At 37.5% G+C, this 16,361-nt stretch overlaps 1 protein-coding gene across 2 annotated transcripts in view; it reads left to right on the plus strand.

Annotated features, from left to right (window-relative positions):
- LOC145780085 (meprin A subunit alpha-like) overlaps positions 1-16,361 on the plus strand; it is a 34,793-nt gene that overhangs the window by 15,029 nt on the left and 3,403 nt on the right. For both annotated transcript variants that reach the window (XM_082591809.1, XM_082591801.1), the window contains exons 4-14: positions 1,927-2,060; positions 2,254-2,363; positions 4,044-4,219; positions 7,372-7,474; positions 8,358-8,473; positions 9,081-9,257; positions 10,895-11,042; positions 14,041-14,195; positions 14,958-15,133; positions 15,907-16,131; positions 16,242-16,350. In XM_082591809.1, the coding sequence (XP_082447935.1) occupies positions 1,927-2,060; positions 2,254-2,363; positions 4,044-4,219; positions 7,372-7,474; positions 8,358-8,473; positions 9,081-9,257; positions 10,895-11,042; positions 14,041-14,195; positions 14,958-15,133; positions 15,907-16,131; positions 16,242-16,350 (1,629 nt within the window). The remainder of the gene's footprint in view (positions 1-1,926; positions 2,061-2,253; positions 2,364-4,043; positions 4,220-7,371; positions 7,475-8,357; positions 8,474-9,080; positions 9,258-10,894; positions 11,043-14,040; positions 14,196-14,957; positions 15,134-15,906; positions 16,132-16,241; positions 16,351-16,361) is intronic.

Here is a 16,361-nt window from a genome sequence, read left to right on the forward strand (position 1 = left end):
TTTGTCTCTCAAATGAATCAAATGAGGACAATGTTGTTGACCTCGTCCGAATGAAGTTGTTCTCACAGACAACTAGGGACGTGGAGAGAATTCCCCCAACTAGTGATGCTTTGGATCAACATCTTAAAGAAGTGTCTTCCAAGCAAGCATCTGGGCAACAGCCTACATGTCCATGATGCCTGTCATGAACCCAAATGACCATGGGTGGAAGGAAGAGGACGGCAGCTGCTTCCCATTTGGACCATGCTGCCCCTCGCCAAGGATGTGTTTCATCTAGATGTGAAGTGCTCTTGCACAATTACCTGCTCTCGGTGCAAGTGCGTAAAGACTAAGTTAAAACGCACACGCCAGTGCAAGTGCACATGCAAGAAATAGCTGGACTACACAACAATTTTCAATATTGACAATTATTGACATGTATATGTTCCCGACAATTTTCACCAAATCAAACGTCATATAAAAACCGTTATGGTCTACTTAACCTAGCTGGCATCTTACGTCATGGAAATTGCTAGAAAATGTCCAAATATTGCACCATCGTTCGTAAGACCTGATGAAATATTGCATCAGCCGCTTTGAACACGGGTTTGAATTGCGTGACAATGTCTTTCATTATTGCGTCACAGTTACTGTGTACGTGCATTTGAGATATCGCAAATTATTCTAGTCATTCGTAAAATTGTTTGTTGGAAGTCAGTCGCACATTTAACTGTTTGCTTGGTGCTTGCTAGCTGGACAAATTTTCCGTCTTTTATCTAAGTAGTTTGTTCTGTAGTGACAGTTTTTTAGAGGTGTACGGCGTTGCATCTCGATTTCGATAGCTGCGGGCTAATTTTACAGGAATACACTTTTTGAAAAGACGTTTCAAAGGAGTGTTTCTTGTTCGGTCATTACATTCAGACGAACGGATTCGGGAATCTTATGTTACAATTTTCCCACAAAGAGATTATGGTTTACCGCTGTGACCAGTATATAAAATATACAATTATTTCAATATATGGGCCTTCGTTAATTTGTCAGCCAGTTTCTTATTGAATGTATTGCTTCGAAGAGTTTTTTCGAGCAATTTTGCAAGCCTTTTGTTATAATTGAGTTTGCTTTATGACTCTAAACCAGGGGTCGGCAACTTTTTGAACGCAGCCTGCCAGTTTTCGAATTATGTGGCTATGTGCTAATGTTAATGACTTATTCGCGTGCCAAACATCTTTTTGGTGCGGACAGTTTTGCCCTAACTGCCCTAAATTATACGAGCTGAATCTGTAGCCTATTGATGTAGAAATTTGGCATTCTTGCGTGCCTTCGACTAACTGTGTGGTCAACTCTGCATTGCTTCGCTATTTCGCAGTCATTCGTACTTCTAACGCAGAACTAACAAGATTGTTACACATTTATTTGGAACTTTACTCAATATAAGAAAACATATTGCTCTAATCGTGCTTATTTTACTTTAACTGAATTACTCATACATACAAACCTAGGTTTCGAGACCAAAATCACCATTCTAGGTTCAATAGTATAAAAGTTACGAGGCATAATGTGAAAAAATCTGGAAATTGGCCGCCATCTTGGATTTTGGCGGCCATTTTATTTTTTTTCATCTGACAGCTTGACACTCGAACCAAAATTGTTCCATAGGTCCTTACCTTCAAGTTGGTACTAAAAACAAAACTTTTGCATCAAGTTGAAATGAAATTGAAAAAATGCACAGGCATGGAACCCCACTATAATGGAAATCTGTTGAAAGAGGCCCTAAAATGTGGCAATGAGGTTATTCTTCCAGAAGCCCGAGGTCCACCTTCAACACCCAGAAGGTCCAGATTCGGACCGCGGTCCGCCAGTTGAGTAGCCCTGTTATAGCTCAATTGTTTTGATAAATTTATTTTCGTATTTAAATTTTCTCAATTGAAAATTACAAAATAACTTTAGAAGTCTTTGGACTTGACATGCTAGAAGGCGATATCCAACGGCACGTAAAATCGCGTAACTCCGTCATCAGCGAGACTCTGTTTTGGCCAAACACGACCATCCCAATCCAATTTAACAACTCATTGAGTTTGCTGGTAAGACCAAAAATAGCTTTTTACTGATCAATATGTCGCTTGTTCAATGATGTTAGTTTACGTAATGGTTATTAAAATTTCCTTAGCCCAGATGCACTGCACCCTGTCGCGTGCGTTAGGCAACGTCGTGCCTGCTCAAGTATTCATAGCTGCGAGTACTTCGTAGTTATTACAGCGCGAAAGTTATTTTCAGGCAATATCAGGGATAGAGGACGCACGGCAGGAATATGAAATGAGAACTTGCTTTTCCTTTCCTGACAGAACCGATGAAGAAGATTACTTGATTTTTGAACCACACGGCGGGTGAGTGAATACTCAGCAATAACATCGTTAAACTGAATAGCCTACACCACAAGCAAAATCAATTTTCTAACTTAAAGATTTGATTTAGGCTACGTTTTGAATTACAACAGCCTACGCTAATTGACTACGTCGTAATGTATTTTCAGATTAAAATTGCTGCATTTTCATTGGCTTAGTATTCTAAAATATCTTTAGCCTACTTCAAATCTGACATGGGGCGATTTAGTGGGGTTTGCATGGGAGAAGGATGGGGGAGGCATATAGAGCTGTAGATTTAGTATTTGCTTGGGTTATAACAACATTGTTATTTGCTTTCAAAGTGCTATCTAAAGCATATTGAATGCCATACTCTACTTTGTTGAATCACTGAAACTTGTTTTTAAAACGTGAGGCAAAGCCCAATGCCTACCTGAGTATGCCACTGCAGCGGTTGCAATGGCAGCGTAACCGGTTGTGACTTGTGGATACTTTGTAATGAATTAAAATTCCAAAGGAATCGATTAGACATGGCATTTACTTTCCAATTTTGCGATTTTTATCCAGAAGAGGGCAGCAACATTGAAAATACAAAAGTTATTAAAATGTCCGTCAATTTTACCTTTTTCATATCTAAGTATTAACTATTGTAAATGTAGCTCTTCTTTGACAATGCATGCGATTACATTTCGAAATAAATTAGATTGAAAAACAATTAAAATTACGCTATGTCTAATCTCAGACCTCAAATCAATCGTTTTTTTACATTGGTTTGACGTTTGCAGACGTTGAATTAATGTCAAAAACGACATTTGCCGTCTATTTATCAGCTATTTGTCAGCAGGCTTTTATTCGACCTAAGACTGAAGGTAAAAGCTTAATAATTTTGATTCAAATATATGGAAAAAAAGGATATAATTTTAAACTACAAACTATCACAATATCTTTTTGTATTGCAATTAATACGAGGCACTCCTTGCACTTTCACAATAAGATTTCTAAAATATACATCTCTGGAAGGCAAGAATAAATATATAAGTGTTTCAATGGATTTTCGTACATCAGGCGTCTGCTTAACGATGCTAACTATTGACGTAGTTTTTGAAGCAAGGTGAAACCACATTTTAAGCTTCTTCATCCGTTTAGTCGTTTACGACTCTCAGTCACTTTATATGTCATCTTTCTCCACATCTCTCGATCCCACGCAGCCTCTTTCAATTCATGCACTCCCATTCCACTGTCATTTACGATTGTGTCAAGCCATCTTGTTTTTGGACCCCCCCCCCCCTCTCTCTTCCTCCGCTGACCAAACCAAGCATGAAGTTTTTTTTTCCATTGATTTGCTTATCATTATGTGGCCAAAATATGAAAGTTTCTGCGTGCCATAGCTAAGCCATGAAATGAAACAAAAATGTTGATTAAACGTGATGTTACACGAGAGAGAAGCTATTTAGTGTTGGAGATGAATATTTAGTGAAGCAAACTGTAGGAGCAAACTATACATATTTGATGTTTATTGAAGAAAAGTCACACACACTTCTGCTTAGCAGATCAGACTGTTACGTCTGAATCGAATAAAATCTGGCTAGCAAGTTGTTGCACTGAAAGGTCTCAGGCTAACAGTCACCGCGCTAATGGTCTTACGCACTGTTGGTTATCGCGCTATTAGTAGCATAACCCTTCCTGATCCTAAAAGCTTTGCAGATGCTGGTCGCACGTTGGCATTCAGCATGGACGACAAGTAATCTCCATTTCGCCCGGGTGCGAGAAGCAAGCTGTTGTCCAACATGAGATCATGCACGCCATCGGAATTTATCATGTGCAATCAAGAACAGACCGAGATGATTACGTTAAAATCGAAACTGCAAATGTTCATCCAGGTGACGTTTCTTATGCGATCAATCTCATACTGCCAGGGCCGTTGACAGGATTTCTCGGGCCCGGTACCAATTTATTTTCAGGCCCACTTCATCAACAATGTTATAAATATAAAGGTTGTGTACAAATTTTTATTGATGTGCAGTTAAAATGAGGATGACACATGCCGTTCAAAGTGTATTATTATATTCTCAAAAGCATTAAAATTTGTCTACATACCATATACGCTTATCATACCACTATGCGCTTATCATAATCTTGGCGCTGCTGGTACCGTGTAATGCAATAGCTTGCTCTTGTTTGTAGTTTTAGCTTTTTGTCTTGTGTCAGTCTTGTCAGACGTAGAGCTTTTTGTTATTCTGTGCTCCATCAAACCTGATATGCCAAAAGCATGATCGTTTTACAAATCTTGCACAATCTTAAAATTTCCTAACTGCAAAACTTACTATCTCTATCTAGCGATTGCTTTTTGAACTTTTATTTGTCACATGGCGCTAGAGTATTACACTTACGTATGTAGATAGTAGTATTTACGCTACAGTATATACTTCCCGATTCCATTGATATTTTACTAGTCATTCTAGGGCTCTAGGCTCACCAGAAGAGAATTTACAGCAAACAAACAGAAAGTTTTGAATTTGATTTGGGGAAGGTTTTTGAGCCTAGGTCAAACCATGGCCACCTAAAGATATGGCCTGATTTGTCACATTTTTCAGAAATTTCCAGGTTTTTCTAACTTTGGGCAAACGTTTGAATAAATTTTTCTAAAAATTAGGTTTTTACGCCTTCTTTTCTCTTTTCCCCAGATGACACAATAGGTTTTAACATTCTCACATGTTGAAAAACAAAGAAAATTTGATTTCGAAGATTTTAGTCAGACTGTTAATTTTCAATAACAGTCTGATTTTGCGTTTTTCAACTTACTTTTACTCATTTGCTACTGCTTCCCCAAGGCAACAAAAAAGTTTTATGTCATTAGGAAACCGCAAAAAGTAAAAACATCTCAAAAAATGTCAGTCAAGCACTAGCAGTAGCTGTAATCAAAATCTGCAAAATGTGACAAATCAGGCCGCATCTCCAGGTGGCCATGGTCAAACATTTGCTGATTGCGGAAATCTGAAAAGCAGTTTTGGTCTAATTTTTGGAGCAGAAATAGGGATAGCAATCTTCTTACCTGTGAAATTTCAGTTTTTAAGTTTAAACAAACGTTAGCCTATTTATTTTGAAATTCGTGTTTCGGATTATTTCACTAAATATTTGTGGTTAGGGAAATCACTATAGGGTAGACTAAACATTAGTCATTTATCCTGCAAAGCAGACTATTGTTTAGAAACCAAAATTTGTTTCTTCGAAGCGTGTACCAGTACTGCATATGAACCATGGACCATTTCTAAGAGGGATCACGGATATTGTGCTAGTTCCTAATACAAGAAAAATATATTTTATTACAATGTATTGTACGGTATTGATAAATGTAATGTCTACGCTCGAACATGGCCACCTGGAGATGCGGCCTGATTTGTCACATTTTGCAGATTTTGATTACAGCTACTGCTAGTGCTTGACTAACATTTTTTGAGATGTTTTCACTTTTTGCGGTTTCCTAATGACATAAAACTTTTTTGTTGCCTTGGGGTAGCAATAGCAAATGGGAAAAAGTAAGTTGAAAAACGCTAAATCAGACTGCTATTGAAAATTAACAGTCTGACTAAAATCTTCGAAATCAAATTTTCTTTGTTTTTCAACATGTGAGGATGTTAAAACCTATTGTGTCATCTGGGGAAAAAATAAAGAAAGCGTAAAAATCTAATTTTTAGAATAATTTATTTAAACGTTCGCCCAAAGTTAGAAAAACCTGAAAACTTCTGCAAAATGTGACAAATCAGGCCGTATCTGGCTCGAACAATCAAAAACATGATAGCCTACTGTCCATGCTTTTAGATACTAGACTCAACTAAATTCTTATTTTACTGTTTGGTGTCTGAAAAGGCTATTTTACCACCAGAGAGTTGAAGTGGGTCCGATACCCGCGAAGGGGGCCAGTACTTTACCATCTGACGGCTGAAGTGGCTTTTCTAACCTCTGAAAGCAATTCCTTTAGATCTGATTATATTAACATCTTGATAATATTTGAAGTCGCGGGGAATCTGTTAAATCCGGGCCCCCTAAATATTCCGGGCCCGGATCCAAAAGTACCACCTAGACCCCTTGTCAACGCCCCTGCACACTGCTGTTACACAAACTAAACGAAACGATGCAATTTTTGCACTTTAAGAAGTTAAAACAGTAGGCTAATAATTAAACAATAATAAACAGCAATATATAATTAATAGTTAAAACAGCAAATTGGATTATTATTTCTCCTGATGAAGATACTGTGAAGTGTCGAAAACGCTTGTTATTTATTCAAGTTTACGTCGAATCGTGATAAAACTGTAATGAACAATTTGCATTTATTTTTTAAGATTTTCAAAGTTATTGTTACGACACCTGATTGCAAGAACAAAATAAAGTTTATTTGATCGATGCCTAAGTTCTTACTAGTAAACCAAGCCTACCCTTGAAGTTCATCTGGTCCTTTGTCTCCATTCATAGAATTTGAGCATACGCTGATGACGATCAAACTGACAAAATGTAGGCTACTAAACTGCTAACAATCTTCATCTGAACTTGGACAAAATGGTGGATCTGTAAACCACAGAACGACTGCTTTTTAAATCTGTAGCTTTGAAGTCTACAATATGACACCTTCGGCAGTTCATGCAAAGTGTCCATTGCAAGCAAGCTGTCAGATTAGCAGTGTTATAGATTGGTCAATAGTTTGTTGAATTTTTAAACTTCAGAACACTTTTATCGAACCCCAAGGATTCAATCGAACCTTACCTAGGCTAAGAACCACTAGACTAAATTATGTCAACTTAAATTCTTTGAAGGTAGGTGCTCTCCTTACACCACTTATCAACCATCTCATCCGATTGTGTTGCTTTACCACGTTTGCTCATTATATTTTTAAATGAAATAATTATTTCAAAATAAACTGTTTCGTTTTGTTTCATACCAAAATTGTTTATCGTTGTTTCGTTTCCTTTTGAATGAAATTTCTTTGCGAAAATTTTTGTTTCATGCAGACTATAAATACAACTTTTGTGCGCAGTTATGAAGCATAACCTTGAAAAATACGGATATAATCTGATTGATGACAAAAGAGTGCCTTACGACTTCAATTCTGTCATGCATTACGGAGCTACTGCTTTCAGGTTACATGAGTTCATTACACTATTTTATTAACACTTAGTAATGATTTAATTCGGGATTGTGAAATCCGTTTATTGAGGGATACTTCATCAAATGTTTTTCAAAATTTTTTGCACATAAATGTCAGAGATATCCCCAGTGGCGTAGCTAAGGGGGGGGGGGGCGGACCACCCCGGGCGGCACGTATGGGGGCGGCACTTTCAGACTACGATTTTTGATTTTGATTATAATCTGATAAAAAAAAACGCATTTCATTTTCACATTCTTTTTCTTGAAGGGGCGGCAAAATCTGAATCCGCCCCGGGCGGCACATTTCCCAGCTACGCCACTGGATATCCCTGATAAAAGTAATGTAAAGTGTTTTATTTTTCATTTGCAACCTGTTCCTTGATGTACTAAAAACACTTTCAAACTGTCCCACTGGTGCCATATCAGTATCTCATTAGACTCATAGATGAGGAATCAATGGAACAATTTAGTGTCCCTGATCAAGGTTTACCGATTACAAGAATGCGTTCAAAATATTAGGTTGGGTTCCAAACTCCAAAGAAGCACACAATTACTTGGCTAGCGTTTCAAATTCCTAATTATGACACACGTGACTTATAGCGAGATTACAGGGACTAAAGGCCTCCAGGTTTATACGACATCAATAAGACACAGGAGAACACATTAATGCCGCAAAGAAAAAGCCACAGGAGCTACAATAGCGTACCTACACTGCATGTTTTTGATTTGTAACACCAACAGGTTATTCTCCAAACTTCCAAAACGTTGCTGCACACCTGAAAATCTCTCACGGCACACTAAGCGCATGGTTTGAGAAACATTGATTTCGCAACTGATTGTACATTTTTTCAAGAAAGCCTGCTGGTTTCATTTCAGCATGAACGGGAAAAAAACTATTGTGACACGAGACCCTCAATTCCAAAACACCATTGGCCAAGCACGTACTTTCAGTGAAGGCGACATTACAATGATCAACCGGATTTACAACTGCGGTAAACATAAAGTCACTTCATTCTTTCAGAAATCTTAACGTCATACTTTTACTCACTGCGGATTTGTAGGCTAGCTTTCCAATATCACATTTTTGTAAATTGATTATTGTTATTAAAAATTAAGCCAAAAGTGTTGACATTGGGCTCCATATAGTGAATAGAAATTGTTCAGATAAAAATTGTAGCAAAACCTTTTTACATTTTGTTTTTCTTTACATAATTCCGTTTTGACTTTCGGAAATTCAGTTTTCTTCTACCGTTAGCATAGGCTACTCTTAAAAACCAAGAGCTATGAAAATGAGTTTACTGCCTTACAAATTCTGAATATATTCTACTTTTTGATAATTTTTCTTTATGGTTCATCAAGTTATTTCATAGACAGAAATAGATCTTTACAAAAAAAAAACAATTTTGGATTTATTTTCGAAAACAAAACTTTTCATCACATTGTATTGTTAAGACTTTTCATACATTCCAACATTTATTTTAAAGCAATACAATATTTTTGTTTTCATTCAAATGATTTATGATTTCTTTCGAATACCCACTGACGCCACCCACTATGACCCTCTTCTGCTTCATTTACTCATTGCATTGTTACGTTTAGCGGATCCACTGCGAGTCTCATACTTCTGCAACTTCGATGACAATTCCATCTGCGGATACGTGCAGGAACAAACGGATAACTTGGACTGGGTGCATTACGTCATTGGTGAAACAGACGGAAAACTAATATCTCCAAATCTTCCGTTAGTGGACAATACTGTCGGAAAGCAAGGGCAAGGTTCGAGCAAAATGTTTTGACGCTGTACGACAGGGGTGTCCAAAGTCCGGCCGGCGGGCCAAATCCGGACCGCGATACGTTTTTGTATGGCTCGCGCTTGTTGTTGCACAATGAGTTATTCTTGGCCCGCAGGTACACAGAAATCATACCAACTTGCATTTTAAAAAAATTAATCAAGACAGCATTTTCTTACAGAATTGAGAAAAGTCCGGCGTGAAAAATTAGAATCGTTATTGCTTCAGAACTGCGAAATAAACCATTATTGTCCTGAAGAGCATAATTCGAGGATTCTGTCATTCCTTGCTAAGGAATTCAACGACCGTTGTCGGGATTTTGCCGCAATTGAAAAGGACTTGTCGCTATTCGCTTTTCTACGTAAACTCTGATGAGATTCGCGAGTCCGGCTCAGCTTCACTGCGATGTCGAGTGCCAAAGCCGACAGCAGCTTCTTTCCCTCGTGCTTCTTTACCAGCAGCCGGATAAAAAAATCCAGAAATGCTAACGTTTTGCAAAGAAAGAGTTGAGCTTGTTCGGTTCAACATATTGGTGTGAGCACTGAGCAGACGTTTTCGGTTACAGGCTCAACTTAAACAAGAACCACTTGAGACCAAAACTGGACGACTCCAGCATACGTGATGTTTTATGCTTGGTTACCGGATGCTTCAATTTCTAAAGGAAAAGCAGATAACTTAGCCTAACTTATCACATCCAGTGACATGTAACTGATATAACAAAATACTTAAGTTTGCATAATGCTTTATCGCAGGGGTAGGGAACCTTTTTAGTATTGCGGGCCACATAAAATGAGAAAAATAACACAGGCGGCCATTAAAAATTTCGAATATTTATTTACAGTTAAAAAAATCAATCTTAAATTCCAATCTTTCTGGAACATTCTGCCTTCATCACCAATCTTTTCTTTCCAGAAGCCATTATACAACGTAAAATTTTGCTAATTTGAGAAGTAGGCTACTCTGCAAACCACTTTTCACGAATGGCATAACTGACCGATTAACAATAACTGGTCACATTGTGACGGTCACAATGTGACGTACACATTGTGACGTACACATTGTTGTTACAAATGGCCTTCTATGATGGATTAACTAGTCATAGAAGGCCATTCGCAATATATCGAGAATGCAGAGCCTATGCTTTTTGAGCTGTTGTTTCAATATGTTTTGGGTAAAGAAATTTTGACGCGGGCCACATGGAACAGTCACGCGGGCCGCAGGTTCCCCACCCCTGCTTTATCGTATATAATACTACTGTATAATGCATCTTCCTTCGCGCAAAACAAGATTATCCGAGAGTGTTGACCGTGGTATGGGCACTTTTGCATTATCAAATTTTGCCCGCCGAGGAAAAAGTTTGAACACCCCTGCTATACGGTGACTCTGGTTTTGATTTAAAGATTCAAAATGTTTCCTCCTTCTAACATTCCATTGCAACACATTTACCGGAGCAAAGCTCAGTAACACGAAGCAACTCAATCGCTAAAACACGTGCTATTCCATATACGGTACATTTAGTCTAAATTTTACAAAAACATGTTATAATTTTTTTTTAGAAAAACTGATTGATATCAAAACTGGAAACAAATGGCGCAGTTTGTATTTTAATTCCAATAATTTTAGGCACCTACATGGTACTAGATACTAGCGGAAATGTTGGTGGTCAAAATGGTACCCTGGTTTCAATGCGATTAAAATCAAGGTTCCCTCAGCAGTGCCTGGAGTTTGGATACTACATGGACTTGGAAACTGGAAGCGATGCTGCTATGGCGTGAGTTGATGTGCTTCCGAAGCTTAATATTGCGATAAATTTAATTGTATTTTCTTCTAATAAAATACCTTACTAAAAGTGTTTAAATCAAATTTTTAAATTATATATATATAATTAGGACCGGATTTAGATAAAGAAAGGCCCTAAGCTAGTTCCCTTTTGAGGCTCCCGAACTCTATTAACTTAGTCTACACTAACAGTCATAAATACGAGTATTTTAAACAACCACTAATAGGCTACTGCAGTAAATTATTAGCGATCGAGAAATATGCACGAAATTTAGTGCCGAAATTAACTATTTGAAGATAACCAACGTTTGCACTCTAACTTAATTGTAAACATCTTTTGAAATATTAACCTACTACAAAATAGGAAATGTTGGTCAAACAAAATAATACTGTACTTTAATGTTTCTTTCTTTAAAGAAATATTGAACTTATAACTTTTATATAATATTGTCTGTATGAGAACTCTTGTTCCCGACAATTTTCACCAAATCAAACGTCATATTAAAAACCGTTCAAGTCTACTGAATATTACGTCATGGAAATTCCTAAAACATGAGCCAAAATTGCACCAGCGTTCATAAGAATTGTGTCAAACCTGTTTGGGCCTGTTTGGGCCTGTTTAAACAGGAAATATTACATCAGCTTTAAACACCTGTTGGAATGACTTCATAATTGTCTTTCATTATTGCGTCACAGTACTGCATACGTGAATTTGAGATATTGCTATCTATTCTGGTCATTCGTAAAATGATTGTTTGAAAGTTGGCCGCACTTTTAACTGTTGGCTTAGTGCTTGCTAGCTGGACAAAGGTTCCGTCTTTTATCCAAGTAATCTGTTCTGTAGTGACAGTTTTTCAGTGGTGTAAGGCGTTGCACCCCCTCGTTTTCGGTAGCCGTGGGCTAATTTTACAGAAATACACTTTTGAATAAGACGTTTCGAAAGTGTGTTTATTTTTGGGTCGTTGCATGCAGACGAACGGATTTGGGAATCTTACGTTACAATTTTCCCACGAAGAGATTATGGTTTACCGCTGTGACCAACTCTTAATAACAAAATAATTATTAATACGTATGCTACTTAACAAAACATATTATTATCATCCAAAATACTTAGTTTGACTAAAAAAAATTTCTAGCCTTCGTAGCAAAATCATTCAAAATTGCATGATTATTTACAGTATTTACCTCAGTTTGTCACTTTTAGTACACAGAATTGGCCTACTTTCTACTTAGTGCAGATAACCTGTTTTGAAGCATTGTGAATTTCACAAGGCTTGAAACCTTTGTCTCTAATACTGGCCCCCACTCAACCGGAATGCTTTTTGCCAAAAAAAGCTTGATTGAGGCTCAATCGCCTGCACACAGGCGTCAAATTGTTTTGTTTCAATAAGCACAAATGGAGGATGGTACCACCTGCGATCTGAGTGCGGCAAGAAGGAAGATATCATAGATCACACCATTTGCAATTGTGCCATTTATCATGAGCCAAATGAACTGGATGACCACGCTGGTCACAGCGGTAAACCATAAACTCTTCGTGGGAAAATTGTAACATAAGATTCCCAAATCCGTTCGTCTGCATGTAGGTGACCGAAAAATAAACACTCTTTCGAAACGTCTTTTCAAAAGTGTATTCCTGTAAAATTAGCCCGCGGCTATCGAAATCGAAATGCAACGCCTTGCACCTCTAAAAACTGTCACTACGATACAGATTACTTGGATAAAAGACGGAGAATTTGTCCAGCTAGCAAGCACCAAATAAACCAGTTAAATGTGCGACCGACTTCCAACAAACAACTTCAAGAATGAATCAGAAAAATTTGTGATAACTCAAAGGCACGCCAGCAGTAGCGCGACGCAGCATTTCATGTCCAAACAAGTTTCAACTGAAACAGGTTTAAACAGGTTTGACACGAGTCTTACGGACGATGGTGCAATTTTGGCTCATGTTTTAGGAATTTCCATGACGTAATATTCAGTAGACCTGAACGGTTTCTACATGACGTTTGACCAGGCGAACAACCGTCTGGAACACAAGCAATCCAACAACTGCTCGATACCTACCCTAGCTCGATAACATCCAGCTAAACTTGCTAGAGCTTAGAAGTCGTGTGAAGTTTGATGGGCACTTTCAGATTTTTCGAGCAATTTTGAAGTGAAATTTACCTTATTTGAAGTGAACAGTGAATAAGAGTGAAATTTAATTGTTAATTTTTGAAAGTTAAGGATGCTTCGCGGGTACCACCAAAACGTCCTAACGGGCCGCGTGTTTGAAATACTTGCTCTAAGCTGTTTTAGACTTCCTTTTCGTAAAAAATAAACACATCGCAAATTTAATTTGCATTCGTCTACGACCTGTTTATGAATACCTACTTTACTACAACTGGTTGCCAGAAAATTGCACGTTATTATCACGTGAAAGTTTCTACAAATATATATGTTTAGGCTACATTAAATTGAGTTACTTACTATAGGCTACTCACTAAAAACTAAGAATTCATAAGAAAATTTATTTGAGTAAGTACCTTTTGATGATCTTAAATAAGGGCGAAATAGGCTGCCAAGGTTTTTATTGAGTTGGAACTGAATTGAATGTAATTCACTCCGTCTGACTTTTATGCTTGGCATTGAGCACTTTTTGTAGTAAACATTTATTGTTTAATATATATGTTTAAACGTTTTTGAATATATGCGATGCATCTTAAATTTTGAGGCATCTAAATCTTGAGATATTAGGCTTCAGCCTTTTAGGTCTAATGGTAAATCTGGCACTGTATATATTTTTCCTAAACAACCTTGCTGCGCCAATAGCTTACCGTACTTTATTGCATCCATTGACTTGTGAATTCTTTAAAGCATGTTAGTTCTTTCATGGTTGAATATAAAACAACAGAGTTCAAAGATCTCCTCTCTTTTGCAACGATTTTTATATCTTTGAAAAAAATCGTTTGCATCATAAACTGGTTTGCATTGACAATCAGTAATTTCAGTGTTTACATCGGACAAATTGATCAAACAACTGGTGAGGTTCTTTCGACAGCGCCTCTAGTGACACTTCAAGGAGATCACGGAAAGTATTGGAACTTGGAAAGACTTACCATTAGAGCATCCAGCACTTACAAGCTTATTGTTGCTGCAAAAGCAAGTAAGTTTAATTTTTCTAAGTGAAGTGATGCGTAAATTTCCCTTTACTGATACTTCAAACGTTAAGTAGCCTATAGCCCTATACTACAGCGTAGGCCAGGGCTACTCAACTGGCGGACCGCGGTCCGAATCCAGACCTTCTGGGTGTTGATGGTGGACCTTGAGATTTTGGAAGAATAATCTCATTGCCACGTTTCAGGGCTTCTTTAAACAGATTTCTACAGGGAGGAAGCAATTTATACTTTGATTATCCTAGTTGCTTGGGGGCTTCGACTTCCAGACTCCCCAATAGTCACTCCCAAATATTCAACTTGTCAAACTGGACCTTTGTTAAAATTAGTTGAGCAACCCTGGCGTAGGCAGTGGCATGGCACGGCAGTGGCATATGCTGGACTACAGAAGATTTTTTTATTCCATTCCATGAAATTCAAAAGCAGAAGAGCATCATTTCGCACCATCATGAGAAAGACTACTCTGTAATGTTATAACTTACGTGGGATTGTGATTAGCATAGCCTACCCTTAGTACCCAACCTAGACTAACGATACGCAGCTGGTTTTCAGCTATGCTCAACTTGACAGCAAAAAGGTATTTTAACAAAAGCATGAGTTAATCAGCCTTTATTCTTTATTGTATTAATGAAATATGCATATCACTTAAAATCAAACGCTTAAACTTTGACAGTAAAAAAGTAGCTCATATACAACAAATTTTTACATCTACTATAATACATTTTAGTACCGTAGTATCTCAATCATTTCAGGTTCTTTTAATGACGACGTCATAGCTATTGATGACATGAGCATTTTAGACAAGCCATGCGAAGATGCTTTTATTGTCGTCAATGACTTTAGTAAATTGCTTTCAACTACACCAGTAGGAGTTGGAGCATACAGCCCAGTGTTGTATTCAGAAGAAGGTTATGCTTTCAGAGTATTGGTAAGAAAATTTGTAACATCTATCACATCATAAGCATGCAAAATTTTGCACCTTTTTAGTCTTTTTTTAAACTTTTTTTTCAATCACATCTTGAAAGTCACACCTGGAATAGGCTAATATTATATCTTCTATGATTCTATCCCGACTCTGTTCAAACTTAATTAGAAAGGCAAACCTTTCCCGACCACAAAATTATCACGTTATCCTCAACCTTTTTAATATCCGTCTTATTGGGGTCTAGTTCTACTACATTAAAGAAAAGTGATATTCACTTTTTAAGTAGGAGAATTTTTACTTCGATATAAAAAGAAGTGCTTTTGTGAACCACAACCATCCATAATGAAGATTCTTAGAACAACTCATGAAATATTTTGTAATATGGAGTAGGCCTGATCCCTCCTTGCGTATGAAAAAAAACACAGTAAAAATCACTCCAGTTCGATGATCTCCCGACCTGTATAGGATAACTGGGCAAGAGCTGCTCTTTATTCAGCGGCACCTAGTAAATCAAACAATTTAGGCTACATAAAGCGCCCATAAACAACCAGCAGATTCGGCAAGTGAGACTGCGTCAGTGGTTCAGCTACAACTATGCAAAAGTAGTAAACATGTTAAAATTAAGCTTCCAAATGGTCTTTCTGAAATTGATAATAAAAATTGTCAACATCTATCAGTAACTTAGTAAATGTACGTAGGCTAGACTCTTTTTTTTAAAGTCGATTGTTTTCATCCAATCGGGAGTAGGCTAGTTACGATTCCTAAATTTGTTTCAGTTTTACCCTCACGGTAACCACAGATCTGCAAAAGGTTATGTTGGAATGTATTTCGGATTAGTACAGGGAGAGAATGATGACTCTTTACAATGGCCTTTCTACAACCAAGTGGTCAAGTTGAAAGTGGTCGACCAAGCACCCGAAGCTGTTTCACGCATGAGTGAATACCAGAATTTTATGACCAGTGCTGACAATGGTGGTTCATTTTGGGAAAAACCAACCGGGGTAAAATGAATTCTCGTTAGGCTGCGTTATTTTGTTGTGTTCATAGCAGCTTGAAAGTGCTGAGATAGTTACATTAAGCGACTGCTTTTTTTACCAACTTATTTTTTCAGAAATTTGGAATCTCATTTGGCTATTCCAACTTTATGAAACTCAGTGACATCACAAATACCAGAAACTTCTTGAAGAATGACGCCGTTGTGATTTCTGTTAACATCAGAAGTGGGTAGATA

Source organism: Aplidium turbinatum, chromosome 1, assembly GCF_918807975.1.
Source record: "Aplidium turbinatum chromosome 1, kaAplTurb1.1, whole genome shotgun sequence".
In the NCBI taxonomy this organism is placed as follows: Eukaryota; Metazoa; Chordata; class Ascidiacea; order Aplousobranchia; family Polyclinidae; genus Aplidium; species Aplidium turbinatum.